Source organism: Rhineura floridana, chromosome 2 (assembly GCF_030035675.1).
Source record: "Rhineura floridana isolate rRhiFlo1 chromosome 2, rRhiFlo1.hap2, whole genome shotgun sequence".
Taxonomy (NCBI): Eukaryota; Metazoa; Chordata; class Lepidosauria; order Squamata; family Rhineuridae; genus Rhineura; species Rhineura floridana.
In genome coordinates, this window is record NC_084481.1 from 68,416,443 (window position 1) to 68,439,743 (window position 23,301).

Consider the following 23,301-nt stretch of genomic DNA (forward strand, 5'->3'; position numbering starts at 1 on the left):
CCATTGGCCTCCACCCAGGCTGTATGCCTTCCCTCCTCCACCAGTTATTCCCAGGGTGATCCAAGAACTTCATGCCGAAAGGGCAGCAGTTCTACTAGTTGCTCTCTGGTGGCCAAGGAGACCTTGGGTTCTGGATCTCCTCAAACTGTCAGTGGAATCCCCATGGAAAATTCCAGTAAGGGAGGACCTGCTCTCTCAAGGGCAGCTTCTTCATCCAGACCCGGAGTGGTTGGCGCTTCATGTATGGAATTTGAACAGAAGCGACTCTTGAGGAAAGGCATCTCCCCACAAGTGCTGGAAACCATGATGGCTTCTAGACGCCCATCCACAATCAGAATATACGAATGCACATGGAAGGCCTTCTCATCCTGGTCACAGGAGAAAGGAATTCTTCCTCAGAAAGCGGGGATCAATGAGATTTTGTCTTTTCTGCAAGATGGATTATCATTGGGTCTCAGATCTAACACCCTGAGATGCCAGGTTTCAGCCTTGTTGTCGATACTCTCCAGATCTCCAGACAATCCACTCGGATCTCATCCTTTCATCAGATGTTTTCTTAGAGGAGCAGCGATATCAGCACCCCCTACTGTTCATCACTACCCAACATGGGATCTGCACAAAATGTTAACAGTCCTGCAAAGACTCCCGTTTGAAACTTTGAGTTAAGTTTCTCTCTGTCTGCTATCCTTTAAGGTCTTGTTTCTTGTGGCCATTACTTCAGCCCTTAGAGTGTCTGAACTGAATGCCCTATCTGTCCATAAATTTTTTTGTGTATTTCATAAGGATAGAGTAGTCCTACGTACTGTCCCTTCCTTTCGTCCCAAAGTGTTGTCTACCTTCCATTGCCAGCAAGAGCTGGTATTGCCGTCCTTCTGTCGGAATCCTGTCCACCCTTTAGAGAAAGCTTGGCACTCTCTTGATGCGAGCCCTTAAAGTTTATATTTCCAAGACAAAGGCAATTCAGAAAACAGATAATTTGTTTGTTTCCTTTCACCCAGCATCTCCGGGCAATTAAGGTGTCCACTTCTACACTAGCCAGGTGGATGAAGACATGCATTTCTTTGGCATATGCCTCTCTAAAAATAGCCCAGCCAGCTGGGATGGTGGCTCACTCCACAAGAGCATTGGCCACATCAGCAGCCTTTTCTCACAACCCCCCTCTAATAGAGATTTGTAGGGCAGCGACCTGGGCCATGGCCAATACCTTCATTAAGCATTAAAAAATAGACGCCTATGCATCAGCTGAGGCAGCCTATGGGAGGAGAGTGCTACAGCACATCCTCTCAGACCAATAGTAGCTGCAGCCAAGCGAATTTCCCACCCTACATGGGTCAGCTTTGGTATGTCCCACCTGATATCATCTTTTACATGAACAGGTGAAGAGACATTTGGTCTTACCATGAAATCGGTCTTCTCTGTGCATGTCAAAAGATGTTATTAGGGCCACTCCCTAGGGGGGCTGAACTACCATTACAAGCACTAGTAGGCCTTGGGCAGAGAGTGTATGAGTACTGTTGTCTCTATTAGTGTGTTTCTATCCTGACTTACTCATTATGGGCTTGTCATTGAAAACTGAGGCAGGGACAGGCAGAGACCAGGAACGGACCTGGAAAAATCTTCAGCAGTGCTCTTTTGCCTTCAACCGCTAGGTGGAGCTAGCTACCCCACCAGATATCATCTTTTGACATGCACAGAGAAGACTGATTTCACGGTAAGACCAAATGTCTCATCTGGTCTCATCTCAACTGCAGCATTGGCTTATGACAGAAAAGGGCAGACCCTAACCCTGTCTGTCACAGGTGTGTGTCACTATCAGAAGGTCAGCCTCTTCCCTGCCCTCCTTGTGGGTTGTGACCCACAGGTTGAGAAATACTGACAGTGACCAGTCATCCCATGTTCCCTGGATCATCACTTGGTTACTATTGTGGAGATAAGGGGAAGAGGCTAGAGGCAGAAGACTGACAGAAACCAAGAAAGGGAAAAGTTCATATTTTATTTATTTTTATTTATTAATTATTTAATTTATATCCCACCCTTCCTCTCAGCAGGACCCCAGGACAGCAAACAAAAGCAGTAAAAATAAAACACTATATGTTCCAACCAAACAAGAGTAAGGTGTGAACAAGATTGGGGGAATATGAAAAGCAGAAAGAAGTGAGAGAGCTGAAATACAATGAGAAGTGCCATAGGATGAAACATGAAAGCAATCTCTTTGGTTTCACCGCAATCTAAGGGTGCACAGTCACAGATGGACCATGGGTTCCTTGCAGTGATGGGGTTGAATTTCAAAGAGCCAAGTAAGCCAGAATGATATGTTTCTGCTTCCTGCCATTGACTCCAACCAGGCCTACAGGTTTTCCTCTGCCCTGATAAGGCTCAGGCTAGCCAAGTCCTTTTGGGTTCCTAATGGTAGTTAAAAAATAGATGAAAACTTTCCTTGTTGAAATGCACTGGTTGGTGCTTCTATAAGGGTGTTATAACGAATCTCAAACAGAAAAATAATACAGACAGTCAAGAAGCAAAGGGTAAGAGGTGAGGACTGGTTGATAGCTGAGATCAGATCTTGTTTTAGTAAGGCAACCCTGCCTTTGCTGAAAGCTACAAGCTTGGCTTTCGAAGAAGAAGAGGAGGAGGAGTATTTGTCTTGATCAAGGCAGGATATGCTTGCTGGAGGGAATCCATTTATGTGAAAATGATGATAGTGGCTGAATTATAGGTGGGACTATGTTCCTAGTTTTTACTTAGGCATATCCCACAAACTCCTATTTGTGGCTGGCAGTGCATGGTATTGGTGCTGGCACCAACAAAGTGAGTTTCTCTCTCTGTATACTTACAATGGCACACACATTCATTGCTCAGAGCAGAGCCAAATTACACACATACATTAGGGGCAAAAATAGAGTTCCAATTGAACTGAGATTCTCAGTTACAGGAGAGCATTTTCACTAATTTACTGTTATTAATTTCATGCCATTTAGTGCTGCTGTATAACTTAGCTATAAAATGCTCAGGTTTAGGACTGGTACTGCAATGGAAATGTGGTAGTAGGAAAACTCCCTCTCCCTCCTGAATACCAAGATGTCTGGAGCTTTGGCCACATCTAGAATTAGATCTAGCTGTCAAGCACTTTATGTCATATTTATTTCTTTAAATTTATTATTTATTTCTTTAAATTTATTATTTATTTCTTTAAATTTATTATTATATAATACAATATTTATATAATTATATTTATATACCATTATTGATCAAAAATCAAAGTAATTTACAACATATATATTTAAACGATAAAACTATAAAATTTAAAATCAGAAATCGTTAACTAACTATTGCAGAAAGAGATCTTCTGAATTGCCTTCGTAAGCCTGGTGACATAGAAAAGTTTTCAGCAGGCATTTGAAAGTCAGAGCAAAAAAGAGCCTGCTGAATCTCTGTTGACAGTACTGGGCCAATGACACTGAAGGCTCAATTTCCTGTTGTTATCAAATGAGCCTCGCCAACTTGGGAAGCCCAAGGATGGTCCTGCAGATAATCTCAGTGATCAAACTGAGATATAAGGGTTCAGGTGGTCCCTAAAGTACCCTGGACCTAAGTTATTCAGTGCTTTGTAAATTAATAGAAGGACCTTGAACCTGGCTTGGCAGTAGATGGGCAACCAGTGAAGATGTTTTAACAATGGTGTCACATGTTGTTGGCCATGTGCCCCCCATCAGCAGTCTGATCGCTGCATTCTGCGCTCACTAAAGTTTCCAAATCAGACCCAAGGGCAGCCCCACATACAGCACATTGCAGTAATCCAGTCTTGAGGTTACCAATGTATGGACTACAGTGCACAGGCTATCCCTGTCCAGGAGTGGCTGTAGCTGGCAAACCAGACAAAACTGATAAAAGGTATCCCTAGCCACAGAGGGAACTTGAGCCTCTAATGAAAGAGATGTATCCAAGAGTACTCCTAAGCTATGCACCTGCTCCTTCAGAGGGAGTGCACTCTCTGCAGTTCACCACTGCAGTGAAGTCCACCACTGCAGTCAGACACCAATCCAGAGCTTTCACAGCTTCTTCTGATTCAGATGTTATAGAGAAATAGAGCTGTGTGCCATCGGCATACTGATGACACTTTGCTCCAAAACTCCTAATGACCACTCCCAACAGTTTGATATAGATGTTAAATAACACTGGGAAAAGGACAGCACTCTGCATAACCCCATAGCATAATAGCTGGGGGCTGAGGAGTACTCACCCAGTGTTATTCTCTGAACACGGTCCTGTAGGTAAAAATATAACCACCATAATACAGGGCCCCTGATGTCCATCCCACTGAGTAGATCCAGGAGGATACATGGTCAATTGTATCAAATGCTGCTGAGAGATTGAGCAAAAGTAATAGGGTTGAACTGTCTCTCTCATGATAAAGGTCATCCACAAAGGTGACCTGATTCACCTCCAAAACTAGGTTTGAACCAAGATTGTAGTAGATCTACAATATGGCATTGGGCAATTGAACATTCAAGCAGCCGTGGCTTGAATGGCTTCAGTTCACACTTTGGCTGCAAAGGAAGGCTGTTTCTATGCAGCCGGAGCTTGAATACAAAAAGACTAAAAGGTGATGTGTTTGTAATTTTGGCACTTTTTCATGTCACTGACAAAAAAAGGTACAAAATTAAAAACAAAACACTGCATTTTAACTACAAAGGAAGAATTAGGAGCTTCAACTTTCCTATGCCTGTTGTCACATATGCAAAGTGCCTAGTGGGCCAACCTCTGAGGCCTTGTGTGTCAAATTAGCCCTATAGGCTGGAGGGTGTCCACCATTGTAGCAGGTGTGGATATACTGCAACAGTGTATCACAGCTCCAGCTTCTTGTTTTGTAATAATTAATCATTCAGACTCAGACTCTACATCCCTAATCAATGACTATATTGTATGTTCTGTTCATCAATATAAACCGTATTTAATATTCCTATTCATATTACAGAAGTCCAGAATTGTATATTTTTATAACGGGTCAAATAGGGGTCAAATCACATATAGTCCATCCATTCCATTTATTGATCCACTATTACTCTTTCTGCTAATGTTATGAAACCAAAGTTCCCTTTCAGTAATAATAATACAGTATTTCATTGTTTTATTTATTTGTTTATTTATTTAAGACATTTATATACCATGTAATCATTCAGATTACTAAACAGTATACATAAAAATGAGCCGTACATGGTATAAAATGCTGATGGGTTTGTAACTTACGTTGTTTTTCTTAAATGAATTTACATTTATTTTTAACTGAAGTATGTATTTAGTTTTACCATAGCACAAATTTCATTTCTGTCTTCTAGGAAGACCTACATGCAGCTGTACACTGGGGTTTACAGGTCCAAACTGCAATAAAACAGTTTGTGATCATTTTTGTCAAAATGGCGGAACGTGCACTGTCACTGCTGGAAATCAGCCCCGCTGCAATTGTCAGCATGAATACACAGGTGATAGATGCCAATACTGTAAGTATAATCAATATCAGGCAGCAAATTTAAAGTCTTACAAATATAAAAAGACTGAATGATCTGCATTTTTATTATTAAAAAAGATAGTTTCTTGTAAACACTTCAAAGCAGCCAACATCCAGAATAAAACCATGTAATTAACATTTATGTCATTATAAAACCTACCCTAACCAGACAATAAAAATAATAACAGAACCATTATCAAGTAGCCATTGCTATTGTCTACAATCTTTATACCTCCTGAAAGACCTACTGGAGCCAGGCTTTACAAAGCCTCCAAGTGTTCAGACAACTGCAGTTCCAAATGCCTTTCTAAACCTTGTCATCTCAATGACTGATAAAAGTCATTATCTTTTCCTATCATTCTACCAGGAAGTCATTCCACAACCTGTCCAACCCCTCCCCCAAATCCTCCCTTCTTGCTGTAATTGACATGACCTTACACAATGCTGGATCATGGAGCAAGGTGTCAGATACAGTACTTAACTGGTATGTGTGTAGCAGGGGGAGAGAACATAGGAGGAGAGGTGGTATCATTTATATATATGTAAAAAGCCATGAAGTGTTAAAACGTGAAAACCAGCACCTTGAATTGGCCCTGCAAGCACACCAGTAACTAAAGGAAATGCTGCAGACCTGTTTGCATATGGAGCGCTTTCGTACCTTCTCCACACTGTTTTGCACCAGTGTATTTATTTATTTATTTAAAACATTTCTATACTGCTCAAATTAAATGAGGGGGAGAGCCATGTATGCCACCTTGAGCTCCTTGGAGAAAAGATGAGATATAAATGCAATAAATAAATAAATGTGTGGGGGGGTTGCATTTCTAAACAGTGTACATAAAAACAAGCCATACATAAAATAAACAATAAAACAATAAAATAATCAGAAAACCAAATTGTACCTTAAAATGCCTGTTGGAACATGAAAGTTTTACTCATATGCCTGAAGTTCAACGGAGGGAGTTCCCCAGCTTGGACCCACTCCACTGAAAGAATGGCTGCTAGTCATTGTGAGCCGTGCATCTCACCCTGGGGACCACAAACAGAGTCTCCCCCAAAGATATCATTGATCAGGCCAGGATATAAGGGATCAGGTGATCCTTCAGATATCCTGGACTCAAGTTGTTAAGGGCCTTGTAAATTAATACAAAAACCTTGAACCTGGCCAAGTAACATATGGGCAGTCTGTTATGTTATGTTATGTTAATGTTTATTTATACCCCACCTTTCGGCCAAACGGCCCTCAAACGGCTTACAGAAAAAGTAAACACAAATATAAAAATACATCAAAAAGGCCAATACATCAATAAAGCAATACAAAAATTAAATTAAATAGCAAATAACATTAATTAAGAAAAAATATCAGGAAAGGCATTCCATCTCACCTGAACTTACAGCTATTTCAGAAGGCGGTACTCAGGCCAGGAGTAGTGTAGCTTAACTCTGGGGGTCTCGGACTGCGTGCCCTGGCCCAGGACACCGATGCCGCAGCCGCCGCTGGTAAAGTGAAAACAGGACGGCGGCAACCGGCAAGCTTTTAAGCACCAGAGTTAAGGTGGATAAGAGGTGACATGATAGAAGTACATATCTCCTCTCTCCTCTCTCATGTACCTTAGCAGAAGCCAAGTGCAAACCATAATCTTGGAACTGACAAACTGTTGTTTGCACAATTCCTCCAAACTAAGATTGGACCTCAAAGTAGGAAGTCTTCTATTAAGGCATGTGAGAGAGAGGAGGAAAGATGGGGAGGAGAATATGACCAAATGCATTCTTTGTCCCTGAACCTCCAAGACTATAGTTTGGACTCAGGATCAGGAATGTGGTGCTTGAATGTGACCAGTAAGTCACAATCAAATGAAGAGTCTACAGAACTGTAATGAAATCTAATATGGAAAAAAACCTATTTCCCTAGTCTGTTTAGTGCTCCATCTGGGACAGCCTTTCCCAACCAGTGTGCCTCCAGATGTTGTTGGACCACAACTCCCATCAGCCTCAGCCAGCATTGCCAATGGTCAGGAAAGATGGGAGTTATGGTCCAACAACATCTGGAGGCACACTGGTTGGGAAAGGCTGATCTGGGAGATGTGAAAGCTTTCAGGAGCTTGTACATCTCTACAAAATGTAAATGCAGACATTTTATTTGCAATCACTTGCATTTCTTCCATCCACATCAGTATCATCTTCAAGACTTTTCTTTGATGCTGCTAAGCTGTGCCATGAGCTTTGTAGTCAGTAGCCTATTTGTTCAGAAAATTGATAAAGAAGATATGCACAGAGGGGAAATAATTCCTGTTCCAGCCAAAATTTCTTAAATTAATTAAAAATCAGCCAGACATTTTTTTTACTTTTAAACTGCAGAAGATGAAGGTCAGGATATGGGGCAAGGTCAGTATTAGGATTACAGGTACACTGTGAACATGGCTGATTTTTAATTAATTTCAACAGATTATGAGAACTCTCAGAGAAAAAAGTCCAAAAGGGCTCTGGGTTCCCCCCCCTCTTTTTAGACTTTGAACTCTCTGTTCTCTCTGACTGTTTTGTGTAATGCCATGAAAATTGAGAGGGTTAAGCAAGTGTTTCTGAGTTCAAGACTGTAAGTTTTGTAAGGTTTTGTTTTGAAATGAGCTTATGGGAAGCATCAGAATGACATGGGAGGTATTTTCAATTTAACATTGCAGAATGTGAAAAATCCACGCTGGCTATAGTATACAGCCACACTTGTGGCTGTATAATAATTGTAGTTGGGTATTTGAAAACAACATAGTACATAAATCATGCACAGACACAAGAAAAAAAAATATTTACTTGAGGCTTACCCCAAGCCAGACAAATTGTTTCTAGTTGACTGCTTCTGCAAACATCATTAAAAAAAAAAGAAATAATTTAAATGTAAATTTAAGGATACTTGCTACACTGTGTGTTGATTATCAGATCTGAACGTCTGCTGACAGTCTAAAATAACAGCATATTTCAGATAAACTAAATCCATTAATGAACAAACAAAAGTAAGAAGAAGGGGTATTATTTATTTAAACCTTCCAAGAATTTGAGGATTATTTTATAGTAAACAATAGTTGCTGTAATATATATTAGACGTTATGGCTTATAGTGGAGAACTATTACCTCCAAAGAGACTTAGGAAGATTACTACTGGTTCATTATAATGAACAACACTAATATGCCATTGGTTTGTGTTCCACATGCATTGTCAAAGTAATGATACAACAATCTTGTAATGCAGACCAGCAGTGTTATCCCTTAAATGGGAGTAGAATGAAATTTAAAATTGAAACCCATGACCCAGTGACGTCATAAGAGTCAATTGTTAACTGAGAACATTACAATTCAGAAAACACATTTTTAGCTGCAACCTACAGTGTGTACATAATATTATCTGACTGTTATGTGGGCTTTATTATTAAAAAAGGGAACTTGTGATAAGCATGTTCCTAAACAGATTATATACCCTACATGGAAAAAGACCATTGGCTTGACTGATTGTGTTGTAGAGAAGTTAGTGGTATAATCAACTTGTTAAGGTATTACTAGTAATATATAAAATGTTCATCCATTGCAGATGTTTGCCACCATCATTGTGTTAATTCTGAATCCTGTATCGTAGCTGATGATGGCAATGTGGAATGTGTCTGTCCTCTTCGATACGAAGGTCCAAAGTGTGAAATTGACAAATGTATAAAATGCCATGGAGGACAATGCATCATGGACAAGGAGAGTGATGACATAATGTGCAAGTAAGTCAATTATGATACATAAAAATGCTGACTATTATGTAAACACTGCAATGTATGCACAGTTAATTAACATATACCAGAATAGTGGCACGTTATATGACTTATGACTGCTTGTCAATCAATGGTTCAAATGTACTTGACCTTCAATTTATGCCATTTCAAATTTCTACATAATTTTGAAAATACACACATGTACAAATTGTTCAGATCTGCACAGATTCAAAACAAGCCAGCATGGAAGAAGGCAAAAAAGGAAATGGGGGGATAGTTTTGCACATACAGTACATACCTTCTAAAATTTATTTCAAGTTTTAATTTAGGGAACGTAAAAAATCAGGCAGTTTTGCAAACTTCTCTCACATTGGAACCTCCACGTTCATGAACAGTAGCCACCTGTGCTCACATAGCGACCTCTACATATATGTATGTATGGTACGAGTCATTGTAGCGAGTAGGCTTTTTGAAATTATGATAAATCTTCCAGATTGTCCCAGATTCATTCTAACAGGATTCCTATTAGCAGAACACTAGCATTACTAAGAAAATCAGTCAATCCCATACACAATGAGTGTTGCTTAGAAATTCTTTACTGCAAACAATAGATCTGCAAGCAACATTATAAAGCATGACTTCAACAGAAAAAACAAACAAATAGGAAGTTAGAGAAGTTGAAACAAGAAACAAGAAAGAGTTATCCAACAAAGATAGGTTACACTTCCATTGTACACATAGGTTACAATTATAGCTTCAATACAGCCCTGTAGCCAGCCTTTCTTATCAGGTGGGCAGTCACATTTCTAAGTGTGGCAGCCACATTTCTAAGTGGGGCGTTTGGGGGGGGGAGAAGTGCATAGTGCCAGCCAATCCCTGCCCTCACTGGTGGAGAGGATGTGAGTGCCAAGCCAGGGGAAGGGAAAGGCAGTGACTTTCCCCCTCACTCCTCCTCCATCCAGAGAGTGTATTAACTTACATGAATAAAGTTTAATCTGTTGAATTGTCTCACCCTTTTTTGAAAGATCCCCAGGAATACCAGACTCAAAAGCTAGACTTTGTCTATAGCCGCAGTCCCCTTTCACCTATGGTCTTGTCCCTGTGTTCTGATTCTTCATGAACTGAATTGCTTTGGTAAAGACAGTGAGCACCTGAGCTTGGCTTTGATGTTGCATCAGTTATCTCAGTTTTAGATTCCACCTGAAAGACAAACTTGTCCATACTACAAGTTTAGGGGATGGCAGAGAGAAAATAAATACTATAGGGTGTGCTTGTTAACTCCTCCTTGAGAGTCCCTCCTTTTCCCTGGCCTTTAGAATTTCCATCAATTAATCAAGAAAAAGAAAAAATATCCACTATGATTGTGAGTATAGTGAGTGCTTTAAAAGAGTAAAGGGTAGCCATTTTTTCAGATCACTTTGTTATCTCTCTATTTCACGTTTAGCAAACCCAGTCCTGCTCTACTCATAATAATAACTACAGAACAAACAAACACTTCTTACTGCAGGTAAACCGATATGCTTCTTCATTGTTGCCTGGGTAGACAGCACAACTGAAAATGAAACTGAAAAGCAGAGCAAAGGAAAATCCAAGGGGTGGAGTCTAACTCTAGCCCATAATACAAAGTTCTAATATTTAACTCTTCAAGGGTCATGATTTTTTCAGAATCATTTAAGTAATTATAGGGTGATGGTGATAATGAAAAATCCACCCTCAGACAGGGAAAGGCTTCAGGGAACAGACTTTTGGAGGCTCTGCTAGATGCAGCTTTTGTTATGCACTTGCCCTGCCTTATTCACTGAATTTTTAAGAGAGTCCTGTTCTTAAATTGCTCCTGTTCTTAAAACAAGTTATCATTCTTTAAATGGAGGTTGTCATTATCTGTCATACCACAAATTAAAAAGAAGACAATTTCCCCAAAAAATCCTGGGGGAGGTGCCCCCATTCCCCCCCGCTACAGGCCTGCTTCAATAAGTGATACATGGACCTAACTATAATATGCCATTCTTCCATCCTTTCCATCATAGGCCAAACTATTTATTTATTAATTAAAATATTTTTGTGTGACCTTTCATTCTGATGAAAATCAATGTGCCTAACGAAAGCAAATGGAAACAAACCATAATTAGAAAACACAATAAAACAACTTAAAATGTAAATATGATTTCCCCAATTCTAAATTCATGGACAAATTTTATCAGGTGTGGAATTTCAATGTTATTTCTAGAGAGTATCTGTGTGTATAGTATTTGTAACAATTCAACTAAGGAAATACATCAACCTGTTACAAGTAAGATGAATAGTGTTCTCCACCTACATTTGTATTGTGAAAATTATGAACCACATGTTACTTTAAATATATATGTATATAAATAAATATTTTCCTTTTAAAATGTGAGGAATAGGATGCTATCTGCAATTTTGGAGAACTCTTTGCCACTATCACTACTGGCTGTCTATCTACATTTGGAGGTTACTTTTCCAAAGAACATTCCAACATGTAGCATTAAGTCCAAGGGTGGCATAGGGCAACACAGCAATGATGAAAATCACCTCCCTGCTAATAATGTAATATACTAATCAGTGACTTGTGGTTCTTACCTGTACATAAATTCATATCCTCAAAGAGAATATAGGCCTGAGCATGAATAAGTCGGTCCATTATTTTCATATCACACAATTAGGAAAACTGGCAGATACTAGAATTATTCACCATGTATTTACTGTGGAACTGTCAGCACCATCTGCAGGGATGAACAGTTGCTTATCCTGGATGATAAATAAATTATCCATGGGCAAAATATCCATCTTGCTATGCATTATCTTTTTGAATATACAAACAAATAACTGATAATATAACCATATTGAAGATGAGATTATTTTGTGAGCTTGTTTTAAGAACTTGCATTCCACAATAATAATGTGCCTAACAATGATGTTTCTGCTACAGCTGCACAAATGGAAAGATTGCATCCAGTTGCCAATTATGTGATGGTTATTGCTACAATGGTGGTACATGTCAGTTGAATCCTGAGAGAAATGGACCTGTCTGTCTGTGAGTATACTGCTATATCCGACAATCATTGGAACATTTTTACATCAAATCAATTCCATATGTCATTGTATCTTTTTTGCTTTCTAAGTGATGTGGTGGTAATGAATTTTTGTTAGTCCAGGTTTTTTGGTTTTGACAATTTTCAGTGATTAACTGAAAATGATAGAAGAGTGATTGACATCTTTGATTATTTAGTATATGATATTGCTACTATTTGTACCCACTTTAATTAGATACCAGAGTATGAATTTTAATAATCTGAAGATGCTGAAGTACCTAAAGTATCTATCATTCTGTGATAGATATGATGGTTCCTATAAATAACCTTTACATTCTTGCAATAGCTGTATTTTTAAGTGTTATTTTATATTTTTAAGGTGGGATTTTAAAAGCCAAACTTCTAAGTGGATCTTTAAGTCAGGGTTGCCCCATCATATTATGTTAACTTCTATGTAGTCTTTTAAACACATCTAGCAGCAGCAGCTAGATAGCAATGAACATTCTTAAAAATAAAAACCTGTTTGAGCTCTACCATGGTGAGGTATGGGTTTAGCTGCAGAACCAGGCATTCCAGCAACAGCTCTCTTGTTTTAGATACATTATGTGTGGATTTCAGTGTTCTGAATGGTTCAGCATGTGATTAGAATACATCAACTATGTCTAAAATGGAAGCTCTATAAATTCAGTATATGTTGAACCATTTTGACTTGATTGTCCTTGAAGTGATGACTCTAAGAAATAATTTCAGATCTTATTGGCAATATATTTGGTTGTAATGGTATTTTCCTGAAACTGCTCATGGCTGAAACTAGAGTGTTCATATGCTGCATATTGCTCTAGAACCAAAGAAAGCAAAATATCTTTCATTTTCAGCAGACTAGAACTGCATTCAATAAGTCTGATCCATCATCCTATTATGAGTGCAGTGACTGCATGTGAAAAAATCAGCCTATTGTTTCCCTCCCTTTTCTTGGCAACTAGGCCAAGCAACATGGCCTTTATCAAGAATGGGAGGTCTGTGCATACCTCCTTATCTCAAACCAGCCCACCACCTTGCTTGGGTGTAAGCTAATGAAGCTCAGAGCTCAAGAGACTTGAACCCAGGTATATGGAAGAGCTGGATACGGGTAGGGAGGTACATATCCCTTTACCAATAATTGCTACACACTGTGGTTTGCCTGTCTGTGTGCACTCAGGAAAGGAAAGGAGCAACAGCATTCTATTGAGTTCTGTGCTGATCCTCTGTTGCCCCCATTCTAGAATGGTTTGTGCCCATAGCTTTCAGTAAGGGATCTATGAATAAATGCATATTAGATTCCCTATGAGAGGGCTGAGCATATTTACATATTACTATTCATTTTGCCATCACTCTGTGTGTGTGTGTGTGTGTGTGTGTATACACACACACACACACACACACACACGCATTTAAAATATGTTCAGCAAAAAGAGGCAGAATATTTATTTATTTAGCTGTATTTTACTGAAATTCTGCAGATGCTCTGTGGGGTTTAAAAGTCAGCGCTGTGACCAGAAAGTGAACCCTTGTGATTACTACTGTCAGAATGAGGGAATTTGCACTTTAACTGCGTTTAATGAACCGAGATGCAAGTAGGTTTAACCTTCCACTTAATGCTGCGCATTTTGTGACATCATTTCAGGCCACAGTTCATTGGTTCACATCATGCACATCCATATACATTTCACAATTTATATTTAATCTCAGGGTTCATTTGTATAAAATGTAGTTTTTTGTAGTCTTGCTAATGAGTGTATTAAAATATACATATAATGTTGCTTTATTATTAGAACAGAAATATTATACAACTATTTATCCACATAATGAAAATAAGTAACATGTTAGGTGGTTTGCTAAACAAGTCTATCTTTAAATAGCATGAAGTTTATAGAAATGACAAACTACACATAAATTCATCATTTGATATTCTAAAACCTGGCACTCTAATTCAAAAATATGGAAATTAATTGAATAAGCAGATAATTTGTCAGCTGCTGATGTGATAAACATCATCAATGTAATAGAAAAATAATGTTTTAAAAGCATTTACCACAAACAACAAATCAGAAGATTTACCATAAGTCTTTCACTCCTTACTATGTACCATTTATATTATTTTTTATGCCATCTTTTAAGCACAATTCAGATATGCTTCCTGGAGAAAAAATATCAATGAACACAACAAAATCTTGGAAAATGAATGGTCATGGATTCCAATCAGAAGAGTTAAACTCTTTTATTTCTACTAGCACAAGGCAAAATTCCACAAAGCATTAAGTACATGTAAATCAACTGATATAAATGAGCTTAAAGAGAAACTGTGCATTGGATTGTGTCTATAACATAGGGGATCAATGTGCCACTACCACAATACAGGGTTGTTTCCAAGGCTATGTGGCAGCCCTAATATTTGAAAGCTGTTCACTATATGGATTGCCTCAAGAACATGGAGAGCCCTACATACAGTGTGACACAATACTGATGGGCATTGGCATAAAGATACCAATTCATATGGTTAGCAGTTTTAAAATATGGCACATGCAATATAGAGCTGCTACTACCATATAGAAACATTTCTCTAATTGGCCATTTTCATTTTTCAAACACAGTTCAAACATTCTAGCAGCAGCCTGGCGGAAGTATGGCACATCAGGTTCCCCTTTCTTTTCTCATATATGGTTCTGTATACAGACTGTTGGTGAAGAAGAGTCTTAGAAAAAAAGTTCTGTTTTAAGATATGAACAAAACAGTATTAAAGACGTGTTTGGCAATCAGTGTGTGCTATGTCTGCTGTTCTCTCTCCCCAGCATATATATTATTTTCCTTAGTAGAATATGAACTGCCAGAGTATTCTGTGTATTAAGATTCCCATTACATACAGTGCAATTGCCTGTGTTTATGCAGAAGTGAGCCTACTGAGTTCAGTGGGACTTACTCCTCCTTAGGTGTGTGTAGGATTACAATCTTAGTGATTGTTAGCAGTTGCTAACTCTTTTCAAATTATTTTTATTAAGCAAAGCCCACTATATAGAATGTTTTATCATAGTCATATTGTTTTATTTCAGGTGTGGGAAACTTTTTCAGCCTGAGGCCTAAATTCTTTCACAGGGCAACCTTCCAGGGACCACATGCAAGTGGGCTACTTTCCAGTCACACAAAAGTCACAGGCACATACACACATAGTAGCTCCACCTAGGCGGACAAGAGGTATTGTTACAATTCAAGGACACATTCCAGCCAGGCAAAAGGACTCAAGGAGGATACTGGGTAAGGCTGGCAAGGGGTGTGTCCTGGGAAGACAGTGTGGCATAGGGAGAGTCCTGAGGGCCTGATAGAAAGGCCTGGAGGGTCATATTCAGCTTCTGGCCTGCCCACCACTGTTTATTTGCAGTAATAATTCCTAGCATTTGCCATGTCTAGAAGCTGAAGTATGATAGGGTTTGGAAAGAGTTTTCAAAGATAATAAACAAGGAACATATTCCTAAAAAACTGGAGTTCTCATGGGCTGTATCATGTTTTTGAGGAATGTCAGGTAAAGGCAGGCTGTCAAAATGGAATAGTGGTATACAGTGTTGTGTGCTCTTCGTGGATCACTCCAGAATTGACCTGGATCTTCTCAAACATGTTAGCTGAAGCACACAACAACAAAGATGTTGGTGTGTGTGAATATATATATATGTAATCTTCATGGTCTGATCTAGTATAGGTGCACTGATCTCATAATTGTTGTCCGAAACGCTATGCATAATACATTTCCTCTATAAATATCAGTCTTGATACGGATGTAAAGGACAAGTGATTAAGAAATGATTCATGTAATTAATTAGTTTATACAAACAGGACCTGCAACAATATTTTATAGTGTATTTGTTTACAAATATTTCAATACCGTCAAACCTTTTTAAAAAAATCACATAAAACCGTCAATAAAATTACATTAATAAAAACAAATTGAAAAAATAACAAATCAGTTAATCAGATTAATAATAATTTAACTGGATCAGGGGAAATGCTGGGTGAACAAATGTGATTTAAGCAGGTGCCTAAACAGCAACACTGTACATGATATTTACCGCTATATATATTCTTACAACCTAACAGGACCACTCCTTTTCAAGGGTTGAAGTGCTAGTTTTCAATCACACAAAAATTAAGGGTAGCCATGCTGGCCCATAAGAAAAATTCCATCTCAAGGCAATACCATTATTAGGCCAATAAAATGGCCACAGAATAATGTAAAGGCATCTACAGAGCCTCATTGTGAATGTCCGCTACCTCCATTCACATTCTTTCTTAAGACTTACAAATCACGGAGTCTCTGACTCATGGCTTGACCACCAGCCAACTCCGCCCATCCTGCTTTGTTTACCATCTAGCCTGATGAAGGCTTCTGGATATTTTATAAGGTTGCACACTATTTTGTGACATTTTGGTTGGCCTAAGGTATGCCCCAAGACAGGTTTTGAGATTTATTGTATCTCATAGATTTTTGTCTCTGTTTCATCAGTTCTTTATAAATTATATGTAGACTGTCAATATCTAGTTATCTTCCATCACTAAAGATTAAAAAAAGTAAAAGACATCTTCCATAATATGGTTCATCTGATCATTATTTGGCTGCCCACGTAAATCCAAGGCACACAGAAGCTAAATACTCTGTCTCCCTCTCTCCCTTCTAACCACTATCAATCACTCCCCAAAGCATCATCATCATTTTACATTAACCAGCTCATCTCATTTGTCCCAAGCCATCTCATCCTTAAGATATTAAACTACTTTATCCATATGTGAACAAAAGTTGAAGACTAAATAAAACAGGCATTAGTTAACCAATATAACTGAAAACAGAAAATTATTTTAGGCTTATCTGAATTATCTTAGATTCAACTAAATGAGACCTGCTACCAAGTAGGCATATACAGGATTGCACTGTTAAATAAGTGAATAATTAAGTATCAGTGAATCAGAAATACAGGCAAAATATTCCTCTTATGAATACTGCTAAGATAAGTACATCACAGAATGGTTAGGCATAAAGCAAAATATTTTCAACTGGGATGTTTTCAGTGCTGCAGCCTGCAATATGGACTGAGCAAAGTATCATATCAATTTACTTTTAAAATGTCCTTACATGGCTGTTACAGAAAGTCACAATACTGACCCAGTATTTTAACTGGGATGTTTTCAGTGCTGCAGCCTGCAATATGGACCAAGCAAAGTATTAAATCAATTTACTTTTGAAATTTCCTTACACGGCTCTTACAGGAAAGTCACAATCATGACCTAACAAATGATATTTTGATGACTGATGTGCAGAGGTAATATGTATTATCTTTATATTAATCTGTATTTCTGGTTTTCTTAAGATTTGTAAGCTGAATGAACAACTAGGTCAGGATACAAAGAGACTAGTGTGCATGTGTAAAGTGGTTCTGCATGTGTACAGAAATATCAGTCCAATTTTTCCTTCTAGGCTACAGCCCCAGGGGCTGCCCGAGTCTGCACAGAACACTGCATACTCTTTGAATTCAGTCCCTTGTCTATTTATATAAAAATACTGACCATTGATATATTTGTATCATGTAATTTTAATAATTTCTATTGTTTTTTGAAAGCTGTTTTCTAGGAATAGTCACAAATGAACAAAGGTAGTCATGGTTAGTAGTCACTGGGACCTGGACCTAAATTACTTGGGACTAAGCCCATGTCATGCTTTCAATGGGAGTTAGAATGTAATCCAATCTCCTGTTGCCTTCTGCTAGGGCTTTGTGGAGCCAGCACTGCATCCACAGCCTAGCTGCTGACAGCAGCTGTGGCGGAAGACAGGATGCCTGGTCCAGAATGAGCCTCATGTCATCCAGTGACAGTTCTGCCTTTGGAATGGGCTGTTTCAGGGCTTTCCACTGGGCTCTGTGGGGATATCAGCTCAGTCGGGACACCAAACAGAGGGACAGCTCCATTCAAGCCAAACCTCCCACAGCCTGGAACAAGGGTTTTTTGGATTGCCTTGCTAGTTATGATTTTCTTCTGGATTATGCCTATTATATATCAGATTCCATTGAAATCAAGATCTGAACTTATGCCCAAGAACTAAGTATGTGCTAATTTACAGTACAGGATCAGACCACTGTGAGTTTCATTTTAAGTCAAAAGAGCTTCAAACTGATAAAGCTGACATTACTCAGTGTTTTACAGACAGGTTTATTTTAAAGCTATTTTTAGTTCTGACTCTGTATTCCTGATTTCTATTTTTAAAAAAATTAAAAACATTTTTGCTTTCTAGCCATGTATTGTAGCATTTATTTAAAATATAAATTAGCTCATGCTGTATTGCCCTTGTGAGAGCTGGTGTGGTGTAGTGGTTAAGGTGGTGGACTACGACCTGGGAGACCACGATTCGAATCCCCACACAGCCATGAAGCTCACTGGGTGACCTTGGGCCAGTCACTGCCTCTCAGCCTCAGAGGAAGGCAATGGTAAACCCCCTCTGAATATCGCTTACCATGAAAATCCTATTCATAGGATCGCCATAAGTCGGAATCGACTTGAAGGCAGTCTTCCATTTCTGTATTGCCCTTTTAGGATACTCAAATAGGCACCTATAGTTAAGTTTTAGCAATATACAGATTTTAATTATTTTAATTCTGTCAAATCATTTCTTAACTATCTGGATATAATCTGTATTCTGTTGACACCACTATCATAAGTAGACAACCTATAGATTTGATGTGTGCATTATGTTTTCTCTAAATTCCATTTGATGAAAGATTTTCTGTTCCACTTCTAACTTCCATAGAGTAATTGTTTCATGGATTCTCTTCTACTTTCAAAGCAATTTCTCTATCTCTCTTTTTATACACATACACAGTACGTTGCAAAAGTAATCAGACCACTCACCAATGTTCCCATATTGCTGAATTACAAATGGTACATTGCAATTTCATTCTGTATATCTCATTTTGAAACACTGAAATTCAGTTGATTATTATAAAGTGACATTGGTTTAATGTTGGGAAATGGGTGTGTGTGTGTGTTATGTGCCTTCAAGTCGATTCTGTACAATAATTATTGTACTAGTTCTTTTTGTCCCTACGCATTAGTCACTGTATTATTGCGTTTAGGGTTCTAACCGTGTTTCTCTCTCCTTTTGCTTTTCTTTCCTTCTATCTTTAATCATTTTAAGAGTTTTGTCAGTCATCCACTGAGGTCTTTCTCTCTTTAATTAGAAGTATTGTACTTTTGCATTCTTCCCTGATATTGTCTTTGACTTCACTCCATAGCTGTTCTGGTTCTCTATCAGCTAGGTTTAAAGCCTCAAATCTGTTCTTTATTTGATCTTTAAATTCTTCTGGGATGTTATTTAAATTGTATTTTGGTATTATGATTGCTTTGTTCTTCTTCTTTAGCTTTACTCTTTTTTTCGATATTACCAATTCATGATCTGTACCGCAGTCTGCTCCTATTTTGTTTTCGCAGAAAGTATGGTTCTCCATCTTCTGTTATCAATTATATAATCGATTTGATACCTATATTGACCATTTAGTGATGTCCACATGTAGTCATCTTTTCAGTTGCTCGAAAAATGTGTTTGCAAGAAACAAAATACTGGCTTCACAGAATTCAATAAGTCTTTCTCCTGCTTCATTTCTGTCTCCTAGGCCCCATTTTCCCACAATTTCTAGTTCTTCTAAGTTCCCTACTTTTGCATTCCAGTCCCCCATGGTTATCAGAAGATCCTGTTTTGGTGTGTTTGTGTGATCAATTTCTTCCTGTACTTCTGTGTAAAATCTCTCCATTTCCTCTTCTTCTGTGTCTGCCGTTGAAGCATAGACTTGGATGATGGTTATGTTGTTAGGTTTCCCATTAAGTCTCATTGATATCACTCAGACCTTGCGTTATAGATCCTAATTGCTTTTGCTACATCATTCTCACTATTAGAGCAACCTCATTTCTTCTTAATTTATCATTTCCTGCATAATATATTTTGTAGTTGCCTGATTGAAAATGTCCCATTGCCATCCATTTTAATTCACTCATGCCAAGTATTGTAATATTGATACATTCCATTTCTTTCTTGACAATTTCTAACTTTCCCTGGTCCATGCTTCTCACATTCCATGTTCCTATTGTGTACGTTGTACAACTCCGGACTCTCCTTTCGCATCTGCACACTTCAGCCTCTGGGCTTCCTTTCGGCTTTGACCCAGTTAGTCATTAGTCACAGCGCTACTCATTCTTGTCCGTTGTTCTTCCCCAGTAGCTTGATGAGTGCCATCTGACCTAGGGGTATCATCTTCCAGCACTATCTTGTGTTGCATTTTGGATTGTCTATTCATAGAGTTTTCATGGTAAAAAGTATTCAGAGGTAGTTTACCATTGTCTTCCTCTTGAGTCTGGATGCATCTTAGTCTGGTGGCTCAGCTTTGACCATTCTGCCTTGGGTGACCCTGCTAGGAGTCTATCCTCTTGGTCTAGACTCCTGGCAGCATGGCTCTCAGCTTCTTCTATACTCTTAACCCCCCTCACCACATTAAGGTGTGCATCTTAGAGTGGAGAAATGGTTGTAAGAAACATAAAAAACTGAAACAAGTTGCTTGCATAAGTATTGTATTTCCACTGTGCTGTGGAAGCTCCCAGTTTACACAGATGAAAGAAATTGCCCTGTCGAGGACACAATTACCTTACCATTGGCCTCCACCTGTGAACCATTAAAATTGCTGTCACATTTTCAGAATAAAACCCCCACTGTTGAAGGATCATTGGTCAGGCTGTGGATCTGAAATGAAGACCAAAGAGCATTCTACAGAAGTGAGAGATAATGTAATACAAATGCATAGATTAGGAAAAGGGTACAAAATTATATCCACATGTTTGGATATCCCAGTGAGCACAGATGGATCAATAATCAGGAAGTGGAAGCTGCATCACACCACCCAGGCACTGCAAAGAAAAGGCCGTTCCTCAAAACTCAGAGCTCAGACAAGAAGGAGACCTGTGAGAGAAGCCACAGAGAAGCCAACAATCACTTTGAGGGAGCTACAGAGTTCAGTTGCTGGGAGTGGAGTAATGGTGCACCAGTCAACCATATCAAGAGCTCTGCATAACACTGGCCTGTGCGGGAGGGTGCCAAGAAAGAAGCTGTTACTCAAAAGTACAATCTGAAAGCACGTCTGGAGTTTGCCAGAAAGCATGAGAGTGCCCCAGCTGTGATGTGGGAAAGGGTTTTGTGGTCAGATGAGACCAAGATAGAGTTTTTTGGCCAAAACTCAAAGCACTATGCGTGGTACAAACCTAACACTGCCTATGCCTCAAGACACACCATCCCTACAGTGAAGTGTGGTGGTGGCAGCATCATGCTATGAGGATGCTTCTCATAAACAGGGACTAGGCATCTTGTTAAAATTGAAGGAACAATGGATGGAGCAAAATACAGGGAAATACTGCAAGAAGACCTGCTTCAGTCCACTAAAAAACTGAAACTTGGGAGATAATTCACTTTTCAGCAGGATAATGATCCCAAGTACAAGGCAAAAGCCACACTGGAGTGGCTCAAGAACAAAAGGTGAATGTCCTACAGTGGCCCAGTCGAAGTCCTGATCTCAGTACCACTGAGAATCTGTGGCACTCTGAAAATTGCAGTCCAGAAGCGACGTCCAACCAACCTGAATGACCTGAAGTGAATCTGCGAAGAGGAATGGGCCCAAATCCCTCTGTCAAAGCAAAGCTGGTACATACCTACCCTGAAATACTTAAAGCTGTTATTGCAGCAAAAGGTGGCTCTACCAAATATTAATGTGAGGCAGTTGGATACTTATGCAAGCAACATGTTTCAGTTTTTTGTTTCTTACAAACATTTCCCGACATAAAACCAATGTCACCTTACAATAATTGATGTTGAGTTTCAGTGTTTCAAAATAAAATATCATACAGAACAAAATTACAAAGTACCATTTGTAATTCAGTAATATGAGAGCATTGGTCAGGTTACTTTCGCAAGGCACTGTAATATAAAAACTTTCAAATTCCTTTACTGTGTAATATCGAAGTTCTACCCCATTTGTTTACTTATTTATTTTTGTATCTTCTCAACTACTAAGCATAGTTTCTTTTTGAAGGTCTACAGTAGCTGAGTTAGAGTTAAGGCTGTTTTGTGGGCCTGAAAAATTGAATATTGCTGCTTCCCTTCCACACACACATAGACCACAGACCAGAGTGGCACACAATTTTCAGCCTCAGAACTACATCCCCTCATGAAGAACATTCTGGGGCCTGATGGATATCTGTGGGCAAGCCAGAGCCAAAAGTAACAGGACCAGATCTACAAGCATACATACACATCTCACTTCATCCATTCTTTTTCAACTGTTTGCTAATAATAATTTGGATTCTTAAAACACAGATTTATTGCATTTCTCAGGTGCTAAGACAAGTTTTTCCAACAGATAACATGCTCAAGATAGTCATGCAAGATAGTCATACAGGGGAGGGGACACATGATCACAAACATCATGACAAATGATAACAAATATCTTCACTATTAGTTTAAATTTAATGTTAATAATTTCTTTTTGACTTAAAGGTAACTTTTATGCAAATAAGCAAGAATGAGAGTAGAGCTGTTTTTAATGCTTTTTTATGTTGAATTGCTCAAGTGTTTACAGTGTGCTAACAATATGCTAATTGACTTGAACGTTACATTTAATAATAATGTATTAATTCTATCTTGGCTTTAATGAACTTTCTCACCTGAGGAAATTTATATGTATCATCACAACTTATGAGCTGGATTTTATTAGACCAAAAGCTATGCGTGTTTTTTTTACAAATGTTGTGTTCTTTCATGACCTTGGACAAGCAAATAAAATTAACAAATTAATTACATTAAATACCACCAATGTATATTTCATCAAATAAATATTAAAGTGACTATTTCTACAGCATACATAATTATCCATTTATGTTATCTTAATAAGGTAAA

At 38.5% G+C, this 23,301-nt stretch overlaps 1 protein-coding gene across 1 annotated transcript in view; it reads left to right on the forward strand.

Annotated features, from left to right (window-relative positions):
- Positions 1–23,301, forward strand: part of LRP1B (LDL receptor related protein 1B) — a 524,827-nt gene that overhangs the window by 482,265 nt on the left and 19,261 nt on the right. Inside the window, 3 exon segments of the mRNA XM_061608878.1 lie at positions 5,337–5,498; positions 9,084–9,258; positions 12,200–12,304. Of these exon segments, the coding sequence (XP_061464862.1) occupies positions 5,337–5,498; positions 9,084–9,258; positions 12,200–12,304 (442 nt within the window).